The 23,091-nt window shown below is 37.8% G+C and overlaps 1 protein-coding gene across 3 annotated transcripts in view; it reads left to right on the top strand.

Moving 5' to 3' along the window:
- The first annotated feature begins 11,219 nt into the window (after window positions 1–11,219).
- MTHFD2L (methylenetetrahydrofolate dehydrogenase (NADP+ dependent) 2 like) overlaps window positions 11,220–23,091 on the top strand; it is a 46,316-nt gene continuing 34,444 nt past the window's right edge. For 2 of the 3 annotated variants that reach the window (XM_061992431.1, XM_061992429.1), the window contains exons 1-3: window positions 11,220–11,384; window positions 20,178–20,362; window positions 21,665–21,787. In XM_061992431.1, coding sequence (XP_061848415.1) covers window positions 11,239–11,384; window positions 20,178–20,362; window positions 21,665–21,787 — 454 coding nt within the window. In that variant the 5' untranslated portion in view covers window positions 11,220–11,238. Of the gene's footprint in view, window positions 11,385–19,001; window positions 19,551–20,177; window positions 20,363–21,664; window positions 21,788–23,091 lie in introns of those variants that run through there. The other variant, XM_061992430.1, reaches the window with a different exon arrangement.

The following is a 23,091-nucleotide window of genomic DNA, read 5'->3' as shown; positions in this document are numbered from 1 at the left end:
AGCTTAACAATGGGGAAACTGAAGTAATAAATATCCCAGAACTCTGACTGAGGCCTTCTCCTTGCTAAGGCCATACACAGGAGGATTGTCCTCTCAGTTCTTTGAATCAGCAAATTACCACATTCAGGAATCTTTCCTACAGATATAAAAATCTTCTCTTCTGAACAAAACAGACATTGTAGTACTACAATTATAAAATTTTATAGGCAAACTTGTGCTCTTTACTGATTTGTTCAGCCTAAGTGGAAAACTCTTCCACTGATGTTTTTCATAGTGTTCAGCAGGGCAGAATGGTAAGAACAGCTCTTAGTGAGAAATACAATAAAGCAGAAAACAAGATGAACATTTCTACAAAGCTTCTGTTCTCATTTATTTTTATTCTCACTCTGTTGGATGCAGAAGCTTTTCTAGCAGAAGGATTGCATCTGGGTTGCACTATAGATATATTTTGGACATTTTGGTTTGCACCAGAACTGCTTAGCACTCTTTTCCATACAAAATAGCATTAGGCCTTTACTGTTTGAACAATCTTTTCTACATTGCCAGCCTGTTTCCAAACTCCAAGAAGAAATTTTGGATAATTAAATTGTGGATGACTGGTGCTAAAGAGAAAGACTTTCCTAGAGGTCTTCTTCAGTAGGTGCTATGGCAAAGACTGCAAATTCAAATTTTTTAAATCTCATGGGATTTTTTCCCATAATATGAGTTATTTGACTGTTTTTCCAATGACCTTTTGTCCTGCTCCATATCTCAGTCAGAAGGTGTAAAAAGTTACACCAGCATCATTAGAAAATAGTCTCAGACTTCATATTTACACTGGTATTAAACAGAAAAGTTCAACCTGGAAGTTTCTCCACTGTAGCCTGTAGAAATATACTACTATATAGGTAAAGTACAGCCTGCAGATGCTTTTGCCTCATGAGTGCCATGTATCTAAGTACCTGTCCTGTGGATGAACTCATTAGTAGTAACTATGACTAGCTTACTGAACTATGGAAAATACCAGTTCTGTTCATTAGCAGTTTTTCATTTGGGGGTTTTTCCAAACACACACCCTATTCACTACTCATCATTTCTAAAGTATCAGGAACATTTTCCTTCCACAGCACATGAATAATAGCGTAGTTTAATGGTAGGAAGGCATTATATACCTTAAACTCACTGCTGGGCAGGAACTGGGATAGTACATTATTATCAAGCTTGACTGTCATTTTTCCTTAAATACCACTTTCCTATGAGAGTGCTCTTAGACAAATTATTTCTGAGATTATCTCCATGATCATTTAGGAAGACTTTTGTGTACAGAAAGGTTTAGCCACATCTTTTCAATGACAGATGAGATGTATTTTCTAAAAGTACAAGTACTTTCCTCCCCTGCCGCCCTCCCCTCCCCAGTCTCCCTCTGTTAATGCTGTGGTTAGACAGGAAATGTGAAAGACTGAAACGAACAATATCAGAACTGATATATCATAAAAACCTAGTTAAAAAAGACAAACCTAGTGAGATGACGAGTCAGGGAATGAAGTCGAAAAATAGTTGTGATCTGAGATAAAAGTTCCCAAATATACTCAAATTCCCTGTTGTGTTTAATGGATTATTCCCTCCTGCACAAGCTAGTAACCACAGACAGCAAAATAAAAGATTTACACAACCGCTTACATCCAAATACAGTAAAATAATTTGTCCACATCCCTTAGAACAATAATAATAAAAACTTGCATTTTCCACCTCACACCAAGACTCGAGTGGTCTGCTTGAAAGTATTTGGAGAGTAACACAGATAAATTTTTTCCACATGGATTTACTATGAGAGGGGGTCTGCAGGGCATGCCAGAGGGATGAATGTCCTCTTGGTTTATTGTGTGAGAGGCAGAAAGTCCTGAAATCCAGCACTTTAGGTTAGAATGACAAATAAGGCTCTCCTGGGAGGGCATTGTGACACTCCTAAGAGATGGAAAAAGTAAGTGTATCCTATTCAGAGCAATGCTACATGAGGATATTTATACAGCAAAGCCACTACACCAAGTGACCCACATGCAATCTCTTGTGTGTTAATGCCTCAGGATTGCGCAGACATAATCATCCGCTTGTCCACAGGGAACAGGCTAGAAATCAAAGGAAGGTGGTTAATCACATAACTTGTAGCTAAGTCATAGCAAAGGATGTTGTAAATATTAGAGGCTTACAAGAGTCTCCTATAGATAACATGCAGACATATGGCAAAAAAATCCCAAGACTGTTGCCTAGCTCAGGCAGCCCATGAAAAACAAATCACTGGCAGTATAGGAACAATTCTGGGACATGACTGCTACGTGCACAGCCTGTTCTTGTCTCCTCTCCTAGAAGTAAGAAGTGCTGTAAGTAAGTAACCTCCATCCTTAACTTTGGCACTGTCAAAACACACATGAATAGAGTGTACAAAATATATTCTTTTTTCTTCCACAATTCCCTTCCTGCAATTTACATGGGACCTGAAATTACTCCTCCCTCTCCACAGTCTTCAGAAAGCCCTGCCTGCACTGTCCATCACTCAACAGACTTTAGAGCATCTGCACACTTTATAGCTTTCCTCTGGGTGATGGTGTCTATCAGAAATCACTGTCAATACATTGTTCTGTTGCAACATGTCCATCTTGGGAACAGCATGGATTCCAGGGAGAGCTACATCTGGCTTCACTTGAACAGCACAGCAAATATTTACAAAATTCCAAGTTTCCAAGGCAGAATTTTCCCTTTCAATTCCCAGTGTACACCAAAATCTGGGACTAAAAGACTGACAACAACCAGCTTACGCTCAAGAGACAAATGACATAATTTGTCACCTGGAATAAACACCTATTTTATGTTATTATTGAAAACTGGGGATCAGTGAAGACTGCTATAGTTTTTCCCTCCTGCTCCATGTCATATGTTTTCCTTCAGATGAAAGTTAATCTACTAAAAAAGCAATGGAAATATCTTCTTGTGCAACTCTGGATTTTTGCCTCCCATCTAATTTTCAGCATGGAAATATATTGCACAACAAGAAATGCTAGTAAAACAAGACACATCAAAAGCGCCTCAGTTATTTAATGTCCTCTTGGGACTTAGAACTTTCTATCATCAATCCTTTTAAAGTCTCAATGTACTAACCATGGAGGAAGTTGAATTGGACAGTACCCTAAGACTTTCAGATAAACGCCTGTAGAGATTCAAATGTGCACAGTCACATTAAGTCTATTGTTGCAACTTAAAACTGGACTTAACCTTTGCAATTATTTTTGTTAGCACAAAAAGTGGAACTGGAAAAAGCACTTCCATGTAAAGTTGAGTGACTAGCGTAATGGCCTTTGTGCTGTATTGTAGCAAACTTGATGGACCGAAAACATTTATAAGATATTTAGATGAATGGCTAGGAAATTGAATTGTTCTACATAGCTGCCGACTATGGAAGTTTTCATGGAGAAATAAGAAATTACTTACTCTACAAGGGTACTCAAAGATGATGACTGTTACCATTCAAATGATATGTTGGTTGTTTGCAATGAACTCTGCAGGAAGACAAGAAAATGTCTCCATTTAGCCTTAAAAAGAGGGGAACGCCAACTTCAACTTAGACACAGTCAAGTGTCTTGCTCCATGGGTACAAGTTGGCTATCCTTTTCCACAGAGAAATAGTGCACTTGGAAACTCACTTATCAAGCAAGCAACAGTTATAGGGTTTGGGTTTTTTTGCCAGTACTATTTGAACAAAGTAGTTGAACACGATCACGTGAAAGTCACGTCAGTGAAAGTACTATTTCAAGGGGTTTTCACAGTAAGGCCAAATAAAAAACATTCTTATGCCCTGCACAGAAATAGTTTTCCACAAAGAAGAAACAGCATACAGGCTTTCTATGCGAAACATCTGGTCTCATAACTAAAGCTCACCTACTGACTTAAGAGATTTATTCTAACAATAAATTTGTCCTTATCATTCCTGACTTGTATGTCAGCATAAATCTGACTTCCACCTCAGCCCAGAATTTCCTTTGTACTCTTACCTGCGAGCAGCACAGCTTCATTTCTGATACTCACACTAAATATGCAACCTCAGTTAAAGTGCAGTACTTGGTACCTACATTTGATCCTTCAGTGGATGGTTGATATCTCCAACATCTGCTTTTAGAAGGTCTTGCATATATAGTTCTACAACTTTTATTGTATTAGTGACCTTTCAATAACACACTGTTTTCATATCAGTTCCCAGAATAACACTGTTTGTGTAACATTCAGGCAATAAATATAACACACTCCCATAGCAATTATTTCAAATAATAATAAAAAAATTAAAAAGCTTACTATTTCTCTCTTCCTCATTTAATATTACCTTTAAATTCCATTTAAATTAAATTTAAATTAAAGCTGCAAAGTGTCCCGTTTGCACAGCAGGTAAATGTAATTATGTTAATCAAGTTTTTAAAAACTATAGGGTAAGCAAACAAATTCAGATCCAGAGAAATGCATTGCTCATGAGCTTGTTTTTAAAAGGCTTATTTATTCTTGGCCAAACTGTGTTCTTGTAACATACCAGATTTTTCTAACTTTCACTTTTCTAATTTTCATTTTCACTAGCATCTCCTAACTTCCAGGAACACAGTATAACAGTATTAAACTAGATTTTTACTATTATACCATCATGTAAAATGGACTATTTTTCCTCTCTACACTTAAACAAACTGAAGTATTTTGAGACATTAATTTGCAAGTTTTCTCCCATACCTTTCTCCCCGTGAGACAAGATCCAAGATCAACTACACCTTTTGATAGACTAATGTAAGAGTTTTTTCTGTAATTCTCCTGCTGACCCTAGACGGTTTCCAGCACACAGGCTCTCCAACAGTGGCAGACCCAAATCCCTTCATCTCTGGATACAACTTTACTAAACTTCAGTAGCACATAAAAGTGTCTTGCAAAAATAAGAGTTCTCAGAGCAACCTAAGGCAAATCTACCTCTCTCTTCCCCTGCCCACCACGGTATTCGTAGCTTTTGCCCAGGTGATGTTCAGCCCTTTATAGCCCTGCTCATAATGTTCAGTCAGCTGCTTACCTCTGCCATAAATGCCAGCACTCCACTATGTGCTTAGAACAAAACACATCTTCAGCTGCCGGAATAAATACTTGGATAGGAAGCACCTGTCCTTGCCTGAAAGAAAAAAACACAGAGCAAAAGTCAGAGAAGGAACGGCAGAGAATTTCAGCTCTTTTCAAAAACTTTTTGCTATAAAATATGAAACCAGCTATAAAGAAATGGGATCTCTGAACCAGTGGCACATCATAGTGACTATGTCTTTAATTCCCTAGATAGAAGGATGGGACATTGTGAGACCTAAAAGAGAACAGTAACTGTAATATTAGATGACAGCTATTTTAAAGTCGACATAATTTTCAGGAAGATTTGAGACAATACAAATATTTTCAATAAAGAAAACACTATATGCTCAGAGAATCTCATACAGAAAACATTAGCAATATGTGTTTGCTGAATTTTTAACATGAAAACCATCTCAAAATTGTGATCAGACTTTATATAATTTCTAGGGTTTTTAGTTACGTGCATGAACTGGAGAGAAGATTGAAATTACATTCTGGAACTGTCTACAAAACAATGTTTGACAAAAAAAAAAACCTTAGTTGTCTAATGAGTAGATCTATCAAAAACAAAGACAACTGAAGAATGACTTGGAAAGCAGTAAGAATGAAGATCACTACTATGGGTTTCCTGGGAACTTGAAAGTAGATTTACTTTGTTTTAAACTCATAAAGACATCCTCTGTTGACTTCAGCAACAATGCTAATTGTATCTGCATACCAAAGTAAGGACAACAGAGAATCCTGGGTTTTTGTTTTGCTGATGTATGTTTTAAAAAAAAAAAAAAGTGGTTTTCTTTTTTTTAATAGAATAAGCTTTAACCTAAGATCCATGGGAAGATCCCTTTATATTACATAATTTGTAATGTGTGGTCAAACTACATGTTAAACATCTTACAGTATTAAAACTTAATGATTATTTTAGAATAACTTAAAAGATAATATAAATGCAATTAAGATGTGTCAATTAAGCTGATGAGAAGCTTCTTAAGCTGAAAATCCATGTTCCCTGCTGTTGTACGCATAGCAGAGTTCAAGCACCAACTAGATATCTCACTTTCATTAGTTCAGAGTTCTGCAATGCATCACATTATCCAAAAAGAGTCATGGCAGAGCAAATATACGTGGCCGTTACAAATTTAACTCATCTAAACTTAACTGTGAAGTGGTACAATTTGAGTAGAATCTGCACAGACTTACAGCACATTTTACACTTCTTGCAATTGAAATAGACACTTGGTTTGCTAGACTAAAAATGAAAACAACGTAAAAGTCAAAATATTACATACTTATGCAAATACATTACAGAGCTTGGAGCATCTTATTATTTCGGAATAGCTGTTACTGTTAGTAATAGTATTTATGGTCGACCAATGATTTTGTAATAACATAAACTGTTGCTTCATTTAAAATAAAATCAAAACAATTTCCATGTTGAAATGTGAAAATATGCATTTTAAGATCCGATAATATTTGTGAAAGGGATTATAAATGTTTATCATTATGGTTAATGTTTGTATTTTATTTACATTTTAAAAATACTACCAGAACCTTTGCTCAAATTTGATCTCACAGCAAATTCTAGAATCTTCCTTTTGACATAAAATAGTACTTTCTGTTGTTTCCAATATAAGGTTCTTTAGAATGCAATAGTAAGACAGGATGTGGAGGAAAGGAAAATCCTAATTTATTTTAATAATCGTAGAGAAAGATGAGTAAAAAACACATTGCTGTTTAGGACCTCTGTAAAAATACAATGCACTGCTACTGAACAACACAATTTACCTAACTCACATTAGTGTTTCCAATACTATGCTCACTTAAGAAGATACTTTAGAGCCAGGTCATGCCAGACAAAAAAATGCTAGTTATTAATCAAAAATGCCTCCATCCATGGACTTTAGCACAACCCTGAGAGCAGTGATTTACTGCCTTGACAACTGTAGAAGGGGATGCCAAAATAATTAAGATTAAAAACTCTCGTTAAAACAGACTTGGCTGAATATTTGTTTCTTCAGTTTATGCCTTAACACTGCACCTCTGATCCAAGACTTTCCTAAACATGCAGTGTTGACTGGTAGCCTGAGGATTTCTAGTAGCCGCATGAATAGCACAGGAAAAGAATCTTTAAAGATTGCCTGGGTTTTGACCTCTATTTTCCTCTTCAAGATCCTAACTATGAATTTCCATCTTCAATCTAGTTCTCTTTCATTCCTACAGAACGATTCAATTTTTTTTTTTTTTTTTTTTTTTTGCTATTTCAGCTGACAGAACTTGTGAACAGAACTTGTGCTCCTATTAGTCTTTGTTTCCCTGCCCACCATCATCCGGGAGCAGGTCCTAAAGGAAAAGACGATACTAAAACACGAGAAGTGCCCGCAGTCTCTTACTTTAAGTTTCAGAATAATGCCTGCATATCAATAGCTGTAGTTAACGCCATCACTAATGATCGTTGTAACACTCAAATTGAACTTTGGCTTCCCGAGTAACGCTTTTAGGAAGCCAGCAGCAAAAGAGATCAGCCCAAGATGAGACTAACGTGTGGGATGAGTGTCTCCTGGTGGCCACTTTTCCATATGGCGTGGAAAACCATAGAAGACAACCACTCGCTGCTATAACTACCCTAATATAGTAACAGACTTTCTATATCAACACAAAGTGAAAGCACAGTCCGAATTATTGATGTGCACTGTAACACAGTCAAGGCACATAGTAACACCCGTGCAGACACCAACACAACCCAGACCGCACTGATGAAGGACAATCTTTCAGGCAGAGAGTACTGCTGCTTTTTCCCCTGTGCCGACCTGCACTTCTGATCACAAGATGAGTGATGTTAGCCCAGAGCGCAAAATATGTACCAGTTACATTTTGGTAACATTTTTTCAAGGTATCTCTTCCAGCTCCCCCAGTGGCTGCGATCCTGTTCTGCTGTTGGGGCCCAGGTTTTTTATATACAGTTTGTTGCTGTAGAAAGCAAGTGCTGAAAGCTCCAGATGATGGGATTTTGAGCAGGGTTTCTGAACATACAATTACATGTTTGTCTCAAAGACTATGTTCATCTCTAAAACTGCTGAAACTGAAAATAGAGGCTGCAGGTGTGGTGGGGTTAAGACTGCTAGAAAGCAAAAAAGAGTAACAAATAAATTTTCTTAAAATAATAAACTTCCCAAGAGCAACAAGATTTTTTTCTTAAATTATATTTTTCTCAAACTGGGCTTTTTTTCTGAAACTTAGATTCATTTTTTCCTTAAGCTAAGACTGCAAAATACAAAGTGAGTCACCTCACTTCTTAACCTCTGTCTTACAGAAACGTACCCCTTTCAGCAGCTGAGAAGGCAAAACAGAGGAGAAAAAAGTGAAGAAGTGGATGGAAGAGGAAACATAATATTCTCCCGGGATAGGAAAAGAAAATAATAACAATTTTTATTTTCATAAAGCAACATTTCCTGATACAGGTTTTCACAAGATGAGAGCAACACTTCTTACCAAACAAAGATGTTTGACTTTTTCTTCACATTTAAATAATTATTGAGAGATAAATTTCAGTTGATGGGATGGTTCATGCCTAAGACAGTCCTTTATCATATGCATATAAAAATACTGCAAGTATAACAGACTTGGAAATAACCTGTTAAGAATATCCACCTCCTTCACTGCTGTCGATGCCTAAATTTGCTTTAACTATTGTACAAATCAAATTGCATATTTTCAGTTTTATCCTTTGTACCAATTTCATCAATGCATTGTTGTGGATCATATGCATACTGATAATTATTACAGTAATATTTTCATAAGATTTTCTATATAATGTATTCAGGAGAGCAACAGTAATGGGGTCACTTTTTGTATGATACGCTCTGCAAACTGTTAATTATAAATATTGTTATTATAGCAGTGATGAGCTTTCAGATTTTTTTTTTTCCAGAAATGATACAAAAAGGCAGTTTATTATTTTGTTCTGAATGACTGATATTGGTAGCATTTTTTTCTAATGTGCATTACTACATGTAGCTTCAAGGTCAAATCTGAGGTTAGCAGTCTGGTGCAATTAGATTGATGTGGAAGTTGATTTAAAATGTCGTGGTTTGCTTTTTTATAAAGCTGTGATATTTAAGTTCCAAACTGAAATGGTATCTAAAACTTATGCAGTTAACTCACCCAGGTCAAGAAAAAAAATTGCACTCTTGTGTTACTGAAAGCCTATTTGTGTGTGTCTGTAGGATGAATAGCAGGACTCCAACTGGTACAGAAAGTGAGTTTGCATGAAAGATAATGGTTTGCTGGTTTTTTGGTTGTGTTCAGCATCACTGATATAAGAATATGTTTTGTCTACATTTGACAAATGTTTTATAAGTTATGTACTCCTGAAGTAAATCAATTTGTCACACACAATTTGCACAGCAAATTTTATCAAAAGCATTTATAAAACAATTGCTATTTTTCTAGTGCATTATTTTGTAGAAAAATCTGTGGTGGACATTTCATTTGTGGAAAATTTTAATAACAATTCAAAGTTTTGTAGTCATGTATAGAAACCTTGCATAGAAAAAATGAGTGGACAACTAGAAAAACTGAAACTTTCCTCAAAATTCTCTTGTCTGTAATGATAATTTTTAAGACTACTGATATTTTTTTCATTTCATTTTCATCTTATATATATATATATATATATATATATATATATATCCTTCAAGTAACCTACTCCCTTTTTTACAATTGCTTGCAATTCCTTATCCCATCAGCACATAAACTGTGAGTTTAGCTATATTAAAATATCTTTTTATGGAATCATTGCTATGACAGTCCTAAAAACAAATAGCAATCAAACAATGACTAGCTTTTATATCAATGAGCTTAAGTACTCAATTTACATTTGTAATGTTCAGTTCTCTAGAGGCTGGATAGGGTAGATTAGCACTTCAAGATCTGTGTTCTACCTTAAAGATTTACTATCTGTTCAAGGACTGTAAATTTTCACAGGACTTCCTATAACCTTGTATGTTCATTTTTTTTCCAAACAGAATGGTAATTAGAAATAATCATGAGAGTTAAGGGACAGTGTATACAACTGTGTCAATGAGTCTTGGATAAGCACTCTTTTTTAAAGATGGTTTCTAATTAATGCAGTATGTACTTGATAGTGTGTAAAGTTTGGTGTCACTACTGTTTACAAAATATGAGATGGCAACTTAAAGGAGAAGATTCACATAATGTTGACAATAAGAGTCTAAGAGGAGAAGGCACTAAAAACCAGCACACATGTTGTCTGTGGGAGCACCTGAGCCACGTTCCTGACACAAACACATAACTGATCAGAAAAAATTGCCACTGCAGCATCAGAAGCTGCAGTCCAAGTCATCTGATGCATCTTTTCAAAGCTCTCACCATCTTCATGAAGGAATTTGCCAACTGTCTGTAGGCTGTTTTGCAGGTGAGGTTGTTGTTATTATTTTGGCATGCTTCATATATCCTATTGCAGATCTCAGTTTATTTTCTTCTTCCCCTCTGCACAGAGGAATTTTTCCACAATCTTTAGTGAAAAATCTGCCACAAAACATGACAGAAAGCCCTACTCTGTGAGTTACAAGAAAGTCTGTCAGACTTTCCCTAGGAAAACATGCGGTTACAAAAGGCATCGACGCTCGCCCACACAGCTTTGACTCGGTGTGACCTCTGCCCACACCACGTTTCGGCGGGAACAGAAACTCACACAAATCCAAGCCCGCAAATGCAGGCCGCCTTTTGCACCATCACCTGCAGCCGTTCCCGCCGCAATCCTCCGACGCGCTGCGGGGTGCCGCGGCCTGGGCAGAGGCAGTGCCGCTCGCCCTCTCAGCGCACAAATCCTCAGGGCTCGCCAGCCCCGGGCACGGCACGACAGCCTCGGGCCGTTTAACGGATGACAGATATGCCTTCACCGCAGGCACTGCCGCCGCCCTTTCAATTTTGCCGGGCGGTGTATTATTAGCCTCGCCCCTCAGGCGCGCTGTTCCTGTCACGGCACCGGCAGCTCCGCCCGCCCTTCAGCCACGCGCTGCGCCCCGCCGCGACCCCGGTCCCGTTACTTGCCCTGGCTCCTCCCCTCGTCGCTTGGCCGCGGTGGCGCTTCCGTCTGTCGGGACCGACATGGCGGCGGCGACCTCCTTTTCCTTCTCCTCTTCCTCCTCCGTGCTGCGCCCGGGCTTGGCACCGCTGAGGAGATGGCGAGCCCTCTCGCTCCCGGCGCCCCGGGCCGCCTACGGCACCAGCAGCTCCCCTCGCAGAGCCGCCAGGTACGCCGCACCGCTCGGGGCATCTTCATGCGCTGCCCGTCCTCCTCCTCCTCCCGGCGCGGCGGGGAGCGCTGTGGGTACGGCGGGACGGTCGTGCTGGAGCCCCCGAGCGCGCGCCGGACAGAGTTGGCGCCCACCCCGTGAGGGGAACGGGAGGGAAAGACAAAGCCCGGCCCGGCGCTCGCCACCGCGAGGATCGTCTCCCTCGTCGGTCCCCTCCGGGGTGGCTGCCCCATGCCCTCGGCTGAATTGCAGTTTTCTCTGAGAAAATGGAGCTCTGCGGGGTCAGCGGTGCCAGCGGGCAGAGGTACCGGGAGGGAGGGAGCGCGGGCTGCGGCACGGGCGTTGTTGATCCAGTGAGGATTTCAAAGGTGCACTGAAAGGGGGGAGCCCTGGCGATGTGGCCTTCCTGTCTGTTTTCTGCAGGGAATCTGGGTATTAAGCATGTTGTTTGCTCCTGGTACATTGAAGAGACTCTCAGATGATTGACACGGAATTACTATGTATATCTATTCTTTTGAATCTATGATTGTTTTCACTGACGACTTGTAGGTGAGTGTTTTAATCATTGCTAAAGGATATTACCGTCCATATGAAGGGACATGTGATGGTGACAGCTCAGCCCATTGCATCCCGCTGTCCTCAGCAAGGCAGGTGGTGTGATACCGTGGTGCTCTTTTGTTCTTGAAAAAAATAATCAAAATACTATTTGAAAAAAAAATGACTAGCCCACCACGTGGTCTTACTGTGTGTCACATAGCACTGCAGTGGGCAGGGGTCTGGCAGTGTTTGCAGAAAGCCTGGATCCCTAGGGCAAGCGGGATGCACTCTTCCAGCACAGCAAGGGACCAGTCTTCTGACACTGTTACCCTGTGGGTTTCGTTTAATGTGCTGGCTGGACAGAGCCTCTGTGTTGATTCTACAGCAAGGCAACTGTGAGTGCTTCACTGGGTGTGGACGGGAGGGTTTCATCTGAGCTCCTGCTTCTCAGCCTTTTTATTTCTACTGCAGTTATCTGAAATACTGATATGAAACTTTGCTCTGTTCAATGGATCACACATAGCATGTTACAGTGAAAGCATTGTCTTTGTTTTGTATTTTCAAACTTTAAAATGTTAGGAAGCTTTATCATGACAATTGAAATAAGCATCTGACCTCCTAGATACCCTGTGTATCCTGTACAACAGAGGATTTGTTTCTGACAGGTTTGGCACCAATGGGAGCTTCTCAGTCCCACACATAACACATGAAAACCTCTATAAAATCGTGATTGATGGAGCAACTTTTCTCAGAACTGTAAAAAACAGCTATTAGCAGCAAAGAATAGTAGTACACATGCACTGGTCCTAAGATCCCATTGTGATGCCTCATATAATATTTTAGGCTTCTAGTGTTTAGATTGATATAAAACGGCAGCTAACGTCTTTGTTTCTGTAAATCACTGGATGCACTAACAAGAAAGATTCAGTATATGAATTGTTCTGTTCAGAACAAGGGCATCCATGAGTGAGTGGGATAGCATGGCACAGTAACACATATTAAATCTATTGTTACACCTAGTCAAGTTTTTCATGTGAATAAAATTTAAAATATTAATTCACTCCTCAATTTCAGTGTCTTGAATAGCTCATTGCAGTGTAACCTTCCTCTATAGATGATGCTTTACTTCGGTTTTTACTAAATGAAACGTAGTTCTTGTTTAGTGTTTTCAATGAAGGACTTAAACAGTTGAGATTATAAGCCTAAGAAACATCAACATTTTTTATATTTTACAGTTGTGAAAAAAAAATCTGTAGTTGAGAAAGTCATATATACACAGTTTTTAGCAAGTAAATAAAAGACTTGCAAGTGCACTATAGAGCAGCTGTAAGGAAAATGGCAAGGTATTGTTGATTTCTCCTTAGCTGTATATTTAAAGCTTGCTTTTTTTTTCCTGAAGTGTGAGCTAATGTTATAAATCAGTGGTTTTGCTGAGAGTGTTCTGAAGGTTTAAATAACAAATGTGATAGTATTTACTGAGTTGTGGTAAACTATTTGTGATACTTGTTTTGCATATGAAAATATTCATTGATGCATAGAAGACAAATAGCAGTTGAATTCGCGAAGCCACATGTTTTCAAGGTGACTTTTGTTTTACTTAACATGATTGCTGGAGAGGGTGCTAGAATGGGAAGGTGAGCTGATGAAGCTGAGTACATGTTGTGCGGCAGGTATATGTATGCCTGCTGCTGTATAGAGCTCAAACCTTTAATGGTTGTTGGGTAAATCAAGATACTTAAAAGATATGTATAGATGATGACTATGTAGCAGAAGGGTTCTTGATGAAATATATTTCATAAAAATCCATCAATTATGTATAAAAAGTGATGTTATTGCAACTCTTTTCTTAATTTTGGGAAAGTAATTTCTGAAGTCATGAAGCAGAGAGTAATCTTGGAAGGAAGATAACTAGAAACTTCTCCATTTGGAGTGATTTTATGCATTTCCCACCTACTTCAGCTTACTTTCTGGTAAGTAAGGTCAAGTAATCAGTTAATAGGCTTTGGCTAAGAGCTGATGAACCAGGCGTGTGGGTTTTGTTACTGTGCTGCACAGTTATTCTCCTGAGGGGAGGAGTGAACTTAACCACTAGTAACTTGAACTTTGTGTCTTAGTGGTTCTTCTTCCGGGGAGTTTACATTATTTTACTGCATTTTTGCAGATAGAATGGTATTTAGTTTCTTATTATAATATCAGATGGTTGTACCGAGAAACACAACTATATGTATGAGCCATTTTAGGATTCTTGGAGTTTCTTTGAGAAGATGAGAGGTTCAATAAGCAAATTGCCACAATGCATTGCCACCAGATTTCTTGCCTTTTTAGTATTTTCATCTAAATCCAGAAATGGTTTCTGCGTTTTAGCCATTGGCATTTAAACAAGTTTATTTCATTAACTTGGTAGGTAATAGCAAGAAGACTGTGATGTTGATTTAGGTGTAGTTAGAATGTGTAGGCAGTTGATTTTTTTCCCAGAAGTGCTGGCAGCAGCTGTTTCCAGTTGTGATCTTATTTAAGCAGAGTTCATTTAAATAAATGGATGAGCTTTGTTATGAGTGGGATGATGCTCCTTACACTTTGTTTGTGCTTCTAGGATTATATTCTTATCTTAAAGACTAGTAGAGGAAAGAAGTTGTTTCAGAACTCACCACTGTACATTTCTTCCATATGCTATTGGGGTAGTATTTTAAAATCCATAATGTTCTACCATGTGTCGTCCATGTGTCTATAAAGTTTAAACAAGTGTCTCAATAAATATAGTGTCACTCATTTTCCTGATGTGCTGAACTGTTAAATGTTTATCACATTTGAGTATGCTGATAAGCAGACAAATATGCACTTATTAATATAACAAAACATGAATTACATGCTATTTTACTCTGATTGTGTAGTTTTTTACAGTACAGATGTGAGTGTAAAACTGGTTTTAGACTATCTTGGAAAGCATGATGCTTTGTTTTTCTTCCTGAATGTTGTTCTATGTGCCAACTTGTTCATTCCCCAGAATATAGTGCAGAAAAAAACCCCGTACTGATCAGATTTGCAGCACTTTAAAAAACAGTCCAGTATTAACATAAACCCAGAATGCTTTGGTTTTTTGAAAATAACTTTGAACTTCTTTCATCATGGCAAACTGGCTCAACATGTAGTAAATATCAATGTTAAACATGTTTGTATACAAACATATATTAAAACTTCAAGCATATGTATTTGTATGTTTAGAAGTTTTAGTTCTGGATGTTCAGGGTAGTAAGACAAAGAAAAATATTACTGCTGAAGGCTGTCAAGCTTTTATTCTTTTAACATTTAATCAAACATTTTTTAATCTACTATGGCTTTGGTTGGTTGGTTGTTTTTTCCCAGGGAAGTTTTTCTTTTGAATTAAAACTACATTTGTGATAAACAATAGGTAACCCACATTTCCATGATATACTAAATTTGTACCCTTGTCTCAAAAATTTAGATGAAACTGTAAACCCACTAGAACTAATAATGATCAAAACAAATAATAAATACTGCTGTTTTCCTAAAAAATAGAGATAAAATACAATCACATACTTTGCTTAATTTATGTGTCAGGTGAAGCTGAAGCAACAAAAGTTGAAGTAGTCAAACATTAGGTGTAAGGCTAAAGTAATCAATTATGATGAATAAATATAATTTATTAAAGTCTTATATAGGAAGAATAGTCTGTTGCCATTCTGTAATGATGATCAGCTAAGATAAGTCATCATCAAGACTGAAATAATTCATTTTAGGACGCTTCTAGAAAGTCTTCCCTTGTACGACAATTGAAGCATTGAGGTTTCAGTTTGTGTAACTGAAACATAAATGGTTAAGTGTAAACACTAAATGTATGTGTTCTTTTTAATTATTATTTAATATAGTAGACCAGCATTATGGTAATGCATGAATAGGTGCATTTTGTGGAATGTTTGTTTTACCCTTGATTTTACCCTTGGACTTGTAAAAATTTAGGTTCCAGCCAGTTTAGGGCAAAGCTGTTTGTGGTATATGAGGGTGATTATAAGCTTTCAAATGTATTTGAAAACAGAATCTGTTCAGAAACATAAGAAATTATGAACATTTAAAACTAAGTGATGGCTCTTGCAGTAACAATATTTACAGTTTGGTTATAGTGATGGCATTTTTCAGTGCAGAATTAAGGTCATGGATATGTGGAATGCCTTTAATAGCTTGGTGCTCGTGACAACGGGGACACTTGATTTCGTTACAAAAATCATTAACTGTGTTCCAAAAAAGGTTTTCTTTAGTGACATTGTACTGATATTGGTCAGCTCTAAGTGGCTGAACCCATGTGGCTCAAGACAAGGGTACAATCATCATCTATGGGCAGATGGCAGGGGGAAAGCTTTTGTGCCTTAAACAAATTGTGACATTTAGAGAGAGGGGCCAAAAAGTCAGGAAATTTGCCGTTCCTTCCTTTCTTCTAAGAGAGAACAGTGCATCTGTAACTTAAAAGACTCTTTATCTGTAGCTCTGTAAGATACAAAGCTGCATTGTCACACTACATTTTCCACCTATTTAATTTCCGTGTCTCTGTGGTTCATGGTCAGTCTCCAAAGCAAAGGTTTTAGCTGAAGATTTCTTCCCCAAGTAATTTTTGTTTTCATTGAGGTTCTCCTGGAGACCTGGAGTCAGTTTGATAAAAATTTGCCAGAAATATGTGCTATTTGCCATCTCCTTTCCTAGCATCTTTAAGTTACAAGTGTGAGAAATAGAATTACTCTTTGCATTGATACATTTTGTAACTTCCTCAAAGTATCTATTAGCTGTTGGAATGCCAAAAGAGGGTAACTCTATTGAAGGAGGGCTATCCCAAACCTTCCTCTAAGGTATAATTGTAACCGTTTTCCTCTGTCTATGTGAACTAACCTTTAATTTTGATCTTCTGTATCTGGGCTGGCCCAGAATATTAATATTTCAGAGTAGTCTTAATGTGAAACATTGCTGTTTTCAGGCAAGGTTTTGCCTTTTACTATTTACTTTTGCTGAGGCTTGTAGAACAGGCTGTTTAATTGTCCCTAGAAAGTCTGATGTTGAAGAGCCTTGTCATGGCATCTCCTGGCTAGGATGTGTGATGTGTTTTGTCCTGGCTTGTAACATGTGTGTGTGAGCGATGATTTGGGGGGGGGGGGGGGGGGGGGGGGGGTGTATATTTGTGTGTGTGTGTGGTTTTATGGTTTTAGCACTGTTTTTCCATTCATTTGCTTTGGCTTTAATATTCGGATGACTGAGGAGACTGAATGTGATGCGCTGAGAATGCTCAGATTTCAGTGAGTACAGATCTTTAAAATGTAATGAGTCTGTGGCTAGATTTTAAGGAAGAGGCATGCACTTAAAACTTTAAGATTAGGAAAACTTATCCTTTGGCAATGCATTTGGAGTAAAACTAGCATAGAAATGTGATACACAGTCAGGGATTGAAAATATTTTTTGGCACAAAATTAACGTTAAGTGCTTGTGTTCTTAGCTGTATGTGGCATTGCTACATAGGTGAGCATTAATTGTTTATTTGACATAATGACTACATGGAAGAAGTGTGACATGCCAAAAGCATCTATAGCTAAAACATAATTAGTGAAGATGAGAGAGCGACATATATGAAAATGAGTATGTACAGGGAAAGAATAAAACCACATTGGCTGACTTAATTATTTATCTGTATATATATCTAAATAGTACAGAAACCTGTGTTTGGGAAGTAGCTAAACCTAGTGTAAAATTGAAGAAAACACAATATTTGTGGGTTTTGTGTGCTAAGTTTGTTTCTAATACTTTGCTTATCTGACAAATAGTCAGATAAATCGTTCTCAGTGGAATATGTTCAGTTTTCTTTTTTTTTTTCCTGAAGTTATAATGACACCTTTTTGGTGTCAGTATAAACCATCTGGAGCCCTTTGCTAAAGTATTTCAACTACAAATAGTGGTCCTGTTGAATTAAATTATTCCATTGAAAGCAGGGATTACAATCTGTGTGTGTATAAATGTAGAGATCTTCATCTCTAAGAAGGAAGCAAAGGATATTTGCAGAGAGGAAACTCTCCTACTTCAGCTTACTTTCTCATAAGAAAGGTCAAGTAATCAGTCGACAGGCTTTGGTTAAGAGCTGATGAACCAGGTATGTGGGTTTTGTTACTGCACAGTTGTTCCCTTGAGGGGAGGAGTGAACTTAACCACTAGTAACTTGAACTTTGTGTCTATCATAGTGATTCTTCTTCTGGGGAGTTGATGTTATTTTACTGTATTTTTGCAGATGGAGTGATAATTAGTTTCTTCTTACAATATCAGATGGTTGTGCCACAAAACAAACTATATGTATGAGCCATTTTAGGATTCTTGGAGTTTCTTTGAGAAGATGAGAGGTTCAATAAGCAAAGGTGATAACATACATAAAAGTTTGCACTCTAGTGGAATATGTCCCATAGACATGTACAAGGTGAGAAGCACCTGTGTTTGTTGACAGTGAGCAGGCAGGCAAGAAGATGAAGAAAACACCAAAGACCACGAGAACAACCAAGGTGTGACCCCCAGAAGACCTGAATGAAATAGTACTTCAGAAAGTGCTGTTCAGTTGAGATGCCCTTGATGTTTCAGAGGTTAGCTGGCCAGGTGAGCATGGGAAGTTGATAAAAACATTAAGACATTTACTAAAGGGTTAATCTTAATATTATTGTCACCCAAGTGTCATTCAAAGGTGTGGGCAAGGCTTGTAAGGTCAAATAAGGAATTTAACTTTCATTCTGTTCTGGTTAGCACCTCTGGAGTTCTGTTGTTTACCTCATATTCCCTTTGGAATAATCTTGATTTTAAAATACATTTTGGGGGTTGTCACGTTACTGCTTAGAAATTGTTCTTTTATTTGAAGAGATGGAACAGTAGTAGAAGTTAGAGTTGCATATTATTATTTCCAATGCAGAAAAATGGTTTTTTTCAGGTATCTTGCTCTTTCCTATGTAGCAGACTCCTCATAGGACCATTCTTCAGTAACCTAAAATGTACATTGGATTTCTTCATCTATCAGTCAGATACAGAAGTTAAGTTTGAACGATTTCCTTTAATATAAGACCATAGGTAGTCTGTGATTTTGGATGGTCTTGTGGTTGTCCTGTCCCATCTGGTATCTTTGTTACTGCTCTTTCCCCTTCTGCCATCTTCTTTCTTCCACACATTTGTGCCTTTAGCTTCTTTGGTCATGAAGATTTACTAAGAATGATTGAAAATGCACAAATTTCTGAAGTTGTCTCTTTTTGGCAGCTTGAATTTACGGGTTTGAATCTTACAGAATACCATGTTTTAAAACAGCCCTATAGCTTTCTGTCTTTTTGTGCTTTCTGCCCTCTAAGCACCACCACAAACAGACAATATAGTTAGTATTTAAAGATTGCTTGTCTGATACAGAATAAACTATACATCTTAGCATCTGAAAATTATTCATGCAGGAGGTTTCCTGTTTACTGAGAACTGGTGGGGTCTGGAGAGGGTTCCACATCCTTCACCAGGGATGATGATCACAGCAATGATAGAGGGAATGAGAAAGCCTGAGGAGTTCTGGGACAAGTTCAAGACTCAAGACTTTTTATTTTCCTCTGTTTTTCTACATAGGTAGGGCAATGGTTGTGGGCTCTTTACCCGAGGAGTGTGTTGGTCTGCTGTAGTGCTAGTTCAAGGGCAGAGAGAGATTACTGCAAGGACAGGGAATTGAAAGGATGAAAGTGGGGAGAGCATGACAGAGCTCTGGGGTTGGTAACCACTAGTTTATATGAATTAAGTCCTAAGAAAGCCGAGAAATTGTATCGTCCAGGCCTGGACAAAAGAATAGGATAAATAATGCCATGGCAAATAGTTTTTTGAAGGAAATTTAGGAAGGAAAGTGGGTAAAAATTCCTTGAAATAGAAAAATTATGGGTGTAAGAATGTTCTCATGTTCTGTTCCCAAGTGCAGGAGTTGGTAAGTATGTTCAGTCTGGCTGTCTCTGTGTGTTGGGAAGGTGGGGTGTGGCAGATGAGCTCCTACTACGTATGCACTGATGGCACATTCCTGCTCTTCACGTAAGAGTATGGGGAAACAGTTCTTTCCCTGGGTGAACCTGTAGTGTGTTAGTGTTTTTCAAATAGTATCTTAAATACTATCAAATTAAGCATGTACTAAATATGGTAGATCATGCACTTAGAAGTGTCTTGTTTATGAAAAGTTAGACCTAAATATTGTGTATCTTTTTGTCTTTATAGTGATGAAGCAACCATTATCTCAGGGACAAAGCTTGCTAAACAAGTTTTGAAAGAAGTTCAAAGGGATGTAGAATCATGGATATCCTTTGGAAACAAGAGACCTCATCTCACTGTCATATTAGTAGGAGACAATCCAGCTAGTCATATCTATGTCAGAAACAAGATAAAAGCAGCTGCAGCTGTAGGTATGTGTTATGTAATATAAATGATGCTCTGGTAAGCACAATATAATGTATTTTTTTTAAAAAAAGTGGGAGGAACACCTCTCATATCTTCATTTAATTTGGCACAGTTTTCTTCCTCATCTTCTCTGATGAACTTAAATAAAAACAGTTTCATTGACATGCAAAGACAGTAGTTTCAATGGCACTTGAATGGTAGCTATAAGTTCAATTCTGTATCTTAAAATGTTATTAGGGAACAGTTTGCACCCTTCCTGTTTGAAGTTGGAAACTAAAGAATATTGGGCAGGGTTTTTGACAGATAGATGTCTTAGCTGGCTTTGAGAGGCTTGATGAATAAAGATAACTGGAGAAAAACTATGTCAGTTTTTAGTTGTTTCTGCAAGATGTGGATTCCTTTAGAATGTTAAATATTTGCTCAAGAGCTTGCCTCCTCATTAGTGTTAGATGCCTTCTTTTATATGTGGATTTTTCAGCTCACCTCTAACTGTGGTAGCAAACCCTACTACCACAGAATTTATGGGAATAGTAATTAAGTAGCCCGTTTCACAGGAAGATATTGAGAAGAGCCTTTTTCTTCATAATGTTAATAACCTCTTCATAATGTCAATCTTCATGTGCATCTACTGTATCTCATGGAATATCTATCCTATTGAATGCTTTAGGTCCACACCAGGCCGGGCAAGCCAATCCAACACCAAGGCTGCACAGCTCTGAATATGAAGGGCAAAAGTTGAGAGATAATGAGATCAAATACTAAGTCAAGTGACTGATTACCTAGGATAAAGTCCAGCCACTACAACATCTCACCTCCAAATGAAAGAGTGACATAGCCTAAACAGGGAACTTATCAGCTATTAGTGAAACTGCAATCTTATGAAGTAATATGAAAAATATTCTTCCGATAACAAGTTTTGTCCCACAGAAGTAGAAAAGCTGTCACATAAAATGTCAATAATGCTGGTGTAGCTTGACTCTTTAGTTGCAATTCTCAGGAGCACATCTGTAGAAAATCTACGTGCTTTATTTTCCAGATATTTCTAAACTGTTGTTAAAGCTACTGTGTCCAACTATAGGGGTTTTTTGGGGGCTTTTTTTTCTGTATATTTTGTTGTAAAATTGTACTTGACATTTAGAAATACAGCCTTAAAGATAAGGCAGCAAAAGCGTAATTTTTAGCAAGTTCTCCGTGGTAATTTAAGACAATCGTTAAGCATTGGACAGATTTGTAGATAAAATGACTAAGCTGTCCATAGATAAATTTCATGATACTAACATGTGTCTTCTGTTTTCGGTTTTTATCAGGCATTTCTAGTGAGATCATACTGAGGCCTAAAGACATTTCTCAGGAAGAACTCTTAGATATGACGGTAAAACTCAACAAGGATTCTACAGTTAGTGGTTTATTAGTTCAGCTACCTCTCCCAGGTAGGTGACTTCTTTTGACCCACTCCTCAAACAGTGTAAGAGGAAAGAATTTTACGATTTTGGGTTGCAAGTGCTTCTTATTGACATAAAAGTTCTTGAAAGAAGGTATACACAATGAAGGACTAGTTGAGATGTTCAGTTTTGTGTTGCATACTAGGTGGCAGTTCATTTTAAACAAAAAAGCAAGTAAAATCATGAGAATCGTTTAATTTTGTCAACCTTGCCTTTTTTTAAAGTTCAATCAGAAGGCTATTTCAAGGAATTTCCCTCCATATGCACACTTTATCAGTTTGTTTCTCTTCTTTTGTTATTTGTTTTTGTGGATGGTGCTTGGGGGCTTTTTTTAACATGTTGTGCTGTTTTGCCTTGAACTCCAAGATCTGTGCCATATTTTCATCCCCTGTATCATGCCAAATTACTCTGTCTAGTGGATGATGTTATAACCTTTCTTATTCCACATTTTGCTTTAGACATTTGTTTGTGTTTTCCATGCTGTCCCTTCTTTTAATTTGTAGTAAAATCTCACAAAAATATCACTTAGCAGTAACTAGCAAAATAGTATTTTGACAGTGATGAAACTAGCAGTGTTCATCAAATTCTGTGTAAGTGAACTTATTTAAACCTCTATATGCTTCCTAATGGAGAGGTACCTAAATTACTAGAGTCACTGTAATAATTTGACCGGCATGCTGGGTTTCTGCTGCCTCTGGGTTTCCAAGTGTTGTCTTGTATCTTGTGTTTACACTGTGAAGGGCAGGAGCTGTCTTTTTGGCATGGGTAGTCATGATTTCTAGCACTATCTGGAACTCCAGAGGTGACTGTTTGTAAGTATCTCTCCTGGTGATGAAGTGGAAGCTTTATTTCTAGGTAATATCTTAATTTCCACTCTTATTCCTAGTCTTGGTCTCTACTTTCAGACAGTTCTTGGTGCCTTTATTTCATGTCTATGAAACAACAAAAACTGGGGAAGATTATGTGCGATACAGAGGAAGACATGCTTTGTTTTCATAACAAACATCATTGTTTGTGATTAGGAAGTTTTGCACTAAGTATTGGATGAAAAGTAACTGAAGTCATCCACCTGTTGAAATAAGTTGGCCACAAGGTGGAAGTGTAGCACAAGTGAGGAGACGGAAATCTTGGACACAAGTAAGGAAATATGGGAGCTGATGGAACATGTTAGATTGAACAAACATCTCTCCCACTAAGAAAAGGTTAAAGGAAACAGATAATGTAACAAATGTTTATTTTAGTAGTAAGAATTCATGCCAGTGATGGAGCAGTGATGGAAATCTTTCTGTCTG

Source organism: Colius striatus, chromosome 3 (assembly GCF_028858725.1).
Source record: "Colius striatus isolate bColStr4 chromosome 3, bColStr4.1.hap1, whole genome shotgun sequence".
Taxonomy (NCBI): domain Eukaryota; kingdom Metazoa; phylum Chordata; class Aves; order Coliiformes; family Coliidae; genus Colius; species Colius striatus.
This window is presented reverse-complemented; position numbering and strand designations above follow the sequence as displayed.